This window comes from Sinocyclocheilus grahami, unplaced genomic scaffold (genome assembly GCF_001515645.1).
Source record: "Sinocyclocheilus grahami isolate Dianchi unplaced genomic scaffold, SAMN03320097.WGS_v1.1 scaffold2426.1, whole genome shotgun sequence".
In the NCBI taxonomy this organism is placed as follows: Eukaryota; Metazoa; Chordata; class Actinopteri; order Cypriniformes; family Cyprinidae; genus Sinocyclocheilus; species Sinocyclocheilus grahami.
In genome coordinates this window covers 47,392-52,619 of record NW_015507605.1, presented here as the reverse complement: position 1 = coordinate 52,619, position 5,228 = coordinate 47,392, and the positions used below count along the sequence as shown (strand labels likewise).

The 5,228-nt window shown below is 33.4% G+C and overlaps 1 protein-coding gene across 1 annotated transcript; it reads right to left on the bottom strand.

Annotated features, from left to right (window-relative positions):
• Positions 1-1,105: 1,105 nt before the first annotated feature.
• LOC107574988 (uncharacterized) lies at positions 1,106-2,368 on the bottom strand. Its single transcript, XM_016261406.1, has 3 exons — positions 2,301-2,368; positions 1,713-2,197; positions 1,106-1,617 (listed from the first exon to the last, which is right to left on the bottom strand). The coding sequence occupies exons 1-3, from the start codon at positions 2,333-2,335 to the stop codon at positions 1,106-1,108; spliced, it is 1,032 nt and encodes a 343-aa protein (XP_016116892.1). The 5' UTR covers positions 2,336-2,368.
• Positions 2,369-5,228: the final 2,860 nt, after the last annotated feature.

Sequence of the window (5,228 nt, the reverse complement as noted above, 5' to 3'; positions counted from 1 at the left end):
TTATTACATATATATATTATGAAGGATATTACTGAATATAAAATAGCATATAATATAATATATTAATACATCACATATGTTTGTCACATATTTTTCAGTATATGAAAACTCCTTATGAATTTTTCAATATTTTGGAACATAGTAACACAGTACATTATTCTGCATAATTTCAATATATAATAAATCATTTAATATATTGATTGTTAATATATAAGAAAAATAAATTTTCTTTGTGTAAGGGTGGGTCATTTATCAATGTCTTTTTGATGGGTAGCATCCAAGGTGGATTTTCTAAATGATGATCCAACCCAAAGAGGCATTAGTGCCTTTTTCAAACCTGTTGTTAAGTATCATTTTGTTCAGCAATGTTATTCTTATTACTAATACATTTTACATGTAAAGTACAGTGTGCTATTTTAAATGATTTCACTGTAACACTGGTTAAACTTACATTGAATGTTAAAACATCACTTACTGAAATTTAAAAAATGAATTGTTCTGTGTAAAAACGGTAATATCTATCTAGTAACTATCTGCTGGTCAATTTTATTACTCTTTGTAAGTGACTTGGTAAAAAGTTATTCTTGCCTGTCATGAAAATAACATTTACTTGAAATAATCATGAAATGATTTTTTTTTTACTAATACTAATAATACTATTTTGAACATAATAATGGCATAATGATTAAATATGATGTTAAAACTGTCATTCATTTTTTTTGTACTCATGCATAATCTTGCACACAGCTTTTTTCCCTGACTTTTTCTAGCCATCATTGTCATGTTCATGTTCAACTGAGCCACTTGTGTGCATTTAGGTTAAAGACAAAAATTGCACGCTCTTAAAAACTAAAAGATTATTAACTTAATTATGGTTGCTGCAGACAAATCTAAACTTACAGTTACAGCAACATTACAAAAGCACTTTTGAAAACAATTTGTCACCTACTTGTGTAATGTGCAGCAATTAATGGACAAATTACAAAACTACAACTAATACCACATTTCCCCATATTCACTTTTTATTTATTATAGAAATGTATTTGTTAAAAATAAAATACACATTACAACTGTGTACAACTAAACATTTGTTTCTTCAGTTAGTTCAGTAATAGCAATCATATTCAGAATTACTTTGGGCGTTGCATAAAGCAAGCACTCCTCCAATATTCTCCCTCAAAGTATTTATGAGGCCAGATACACCCTGACTGTAAAGGAACTGATTCTCTGCTATATTTCCTGCCACCTTCACAACATCTTCCATAGCATTTATAATAGGCTGCCAAAAGATGAAACGTTGAGTGTGTCTCTCCAGTACAGTGACTCTTCCACTAAGAACACTCACTAGATTTACAGCTCTTCTGACCACTTCTTGAAATGCAGCTGTGCCCTCTAGATGCTGCTTCACCTCTTCAATCTCACTCTGAATTTTATTCAGCACCTTATCAGTCTCTTCAATCTCAGTCTGTATCCTAGAGATCCTGGACTGGTAATTAGACACGTTCATGCTGTTCTCATTCACCCGAGACTCATTTTCTTTAAGCTCATCTTCAGCATCCCTGATAGCCTTTGAAGCATGCACTATTGTACTTACTCCACTATATACCATTACTGGACCTATAGGAAAGCAAGAAATCACACCAGCCACAATAGATGATTAGGTGTGCTCTTCAGGATGATGATAAATGGTAGGTATTGATAGAATTTCTCACCTGCAATCCATCCAGCAATTGGTATAAGGCTAACACCTACTCCTGCAGCTGCCACCCATCCACCTGTCTCCTGCCTGTCTTTCTCTTTTTTTAATGTATGTTTTGTTAATTCTACATTTTTTCGGGCCTGCTTCAATGCCCCTTCGGAAGACTTTAATGATTCTTCAGCTGATTTCTTCTCAATATGTAATTTATCTTTGGCCATACATTTTTCCTTCTTCTGCTGCTCAACATTTCCCTTTTCTAAAGTAAGTCGCTCCATCCATTCATCCAAATATCCCAGTTTTTCTTTCATTGTTGTCTCTGCTTTTTTCAGGTATCGCTCAGCGTGCTCAATATGTCCCCTGATTTGTTTGTAATTGGAGCATGTGTCAGTGGTGGGATCAACTTGTGCATCCAAGAGAGACATGCAGATGTTAGAGATAGAAACAATTCCCTCATTTAGAGGCCCAACAACTGCCTCCACAGACTGCAAATCCTCAACACTGTGAAGATACAGTGTGAAGACACAGAATAAGAAAAATAATCATAAACAAATATAAAAACAGCAATATTTTGTGAACAGAGACTAGATTAAAAAAAACATACTCCGATAACTGGAACAGTTTTATTTCAGCTGCCATACTGAAACACAAAAAGAAAAAAATGAATGATATTTTGTGTCATTAAACAGTGCTGTTGACTTCTTTAGCAAGACATTTTGGAGTTAATGTAAGTTTCACGGTTTTATTTCATTTAAATTCACAACTCAAAAACAAATTCAAAGAAACAAAGCAAAGCAAAAAGTTGTGTAACTGGTCTAGGTAAGGCAATTGGTGAAGGATTAATTAGCAATATCACACAAGAGTGCCTTTTTTTTAATATCAGCACATAATGGTAATATTCTGTCACATTGTGCCTTTATTTTGTGATTCTTTGTTAGTTCCATCTTGAGCTTTGTGTTTCTGTTTCCTTTTCCCTCTGCCTGATTGTTCACAGCTGTTTTTTGTTAGCCATATTATTCTTTATGTATTTAATGCTCTGTGTTTCTCTTGTTCCTGGTCAGGTCTTGTCCTTACATAGTGGTAGAGTTGGCATATGTGCTTGGTTCTGGTTTCCTTGGCTGTTCATAATGTCTTGTCCTCAGGGGCGTAGCCATCATTTCAGAAGTAAGGGGGACAGAAATGTTATGTGTATATATATATATATATATATATATACACACACATTTCTGTAGGATGTATATACTACCAGTATACACTACCAGTTTGTAAACAGTAAGATTTTTTTCTGTTTTTTAAAGAAGTCTCTTCTGCTCGCCAAGCCTGCATTTATTTGATCAAAAGTACAGCAAAAACAGTAATATTGTGAAATATTTTTACTATTTAAAATAATTGCTTTCTATTTGAATATATTTTAAAATGTAATTTATTACTTTATGTTTGATATTCGCTGCATATTCGCCTAAGCTGCTTTAGGGACCGTCTGCAAATTTACCTCAAACCGAAACGAAGTACAATAATTTATTCAAATGAATGTTTACAGTAAATTAATAATTTACTCAAACTGACTAAATATATATTGTCAATAACTCGCCTTAGACAATACTTTCCTTAAGTATGTACACTACACAAATATTTTTAAAGGAAAAAATTACAGTAATTCACCAAAATGGGGTTTTTCATGTTCCAAATGTTGTATGTTACTAGTGACTAGACTGACTTGCTACAGTTTAAAGTTTGCCAATGTTATGCCAATAACAAGTTCTTCCTCACTGTATATACAGTATATAATTATTCTTAAGAAATTGCTGTAATTCACAAAGTTTTTTTTATATTCCAAAGGTTGTAGTACATTCCTAGTGACTAGACTGACTTACTATAGGTACAATTTTGCTAATACCTCCCTTGCTGTACATAAAGTACATCAATATTTTATAATACAACCGTTTGAACATGAAAAACCCTTTCCAGGGATCTTTTATATGTAAATAATTGTGTACTGTACATATATGAAGGGAGGTATTGACAAATTCTCACCTGTAGAAAATCACTATGAGCAATACAAGCTTTAGAATTTGACAGTGTCTTATTTTAAAATGTAATTAAAATACATTGGACGTTTTAACCCAGTCGGCGGAATTGTCAGACGGTCCCTTGGGTGCGATAGCGCGTCAATACTTTCTTCCATTAAAAATCCCTTTTGGGGTCTTACAGATTTTATATTTTTTGCTTTAAATAATTGTGAATGGTACATACAGTAAGGCAGATATTGGCAAAATATCACATGAAGTCAGTCTTGTAACGTACTATAACCTGTGGAACATGAAAAAACCCTTTTGGTGAATAGTTTAAAAATATATATTTGTGTACTGTACATACTGTAAGGGAGATATTGGTATTGAGATATTGGTAAACTATAACCTGTAATAGGCCAGTCTTGTATCTAGCTACGTACTACAACCGTTGGAACATGAAAAACCCTTTCCAGGGACCTTTATTTGTAAATAATTGCATATTACTCACCTGTAGAAAATCACTAAGCAATACAAGCTTTAGAATTTGACGGTGTTATTTTACATTTTAATTAAAATACATTGGACGTTTTAACCCAGTCGGTGGAATTGTCAGACAGTCCCTTGGGTGCGATAGCGCGTCAATACTTTCTTCGGTTTAAATTTACTGCGGTCAAGACAGCCGCACTTCAGAAAAACACGGTCAAGCCAGCCGCGAGTGATGCGCGTGTATTACTATAATTACGGTAATAGCAGGAACAACACAGAGGAAACGCGCTTTCAGAGCGCTTTTCATCCAGACGCTCAGAATTGAGATATGATGACATTTTTTAGGTTTTATTTTGCCCATCTACTTTAATATTAGTGTATTTTATTGTTGTCTTTGACTGTCCTGTATTACTATTTTCTAAGGATAATATTACACTTTAGAAGGTAATAAAGACCTTATTTCTAATAAGTAGAATAAAAGAATGGTCAGTTCTTATAAGGACATCCCATACTATATACACACCTCATATCAAACCATTTTACTGCAGCGTTTTTAATATATGGGACATTATCACACTGTAGAGGAGTATAAAGATCCCATTTCTAATGAGTAGAAAAAAACAATGGTCGGTTCTTATAAGGGACATCCCATACTATATGCACACCTCATATCAAACCATTTTACTGCAGCGTTTTTAATATATGGGACATTATCACACTGTAGAGGAGTATAAAGATCCCATTTCTAATGAGTAGAAAAAAACAATGGTCGGTTCTTATAAGGGACATCCCATACTATATGCACACCTCATATCAAACCATTTTACTGCAGCGTTTTTAATATATGGGACATTATCACACTGTAGAGGAGTATAAAGATCCCATTTCTAATGAGTAGAAAAAAACAATGGTCGGTTCTTATAAGGGACATCCCATACTATATGCACACCTCATATCAAACCATTTTACTGCAGCGTTTTTAATATAAGGGACATTATCACACTGTAGAGGAGTATAAAGATCCCATTTCTAAT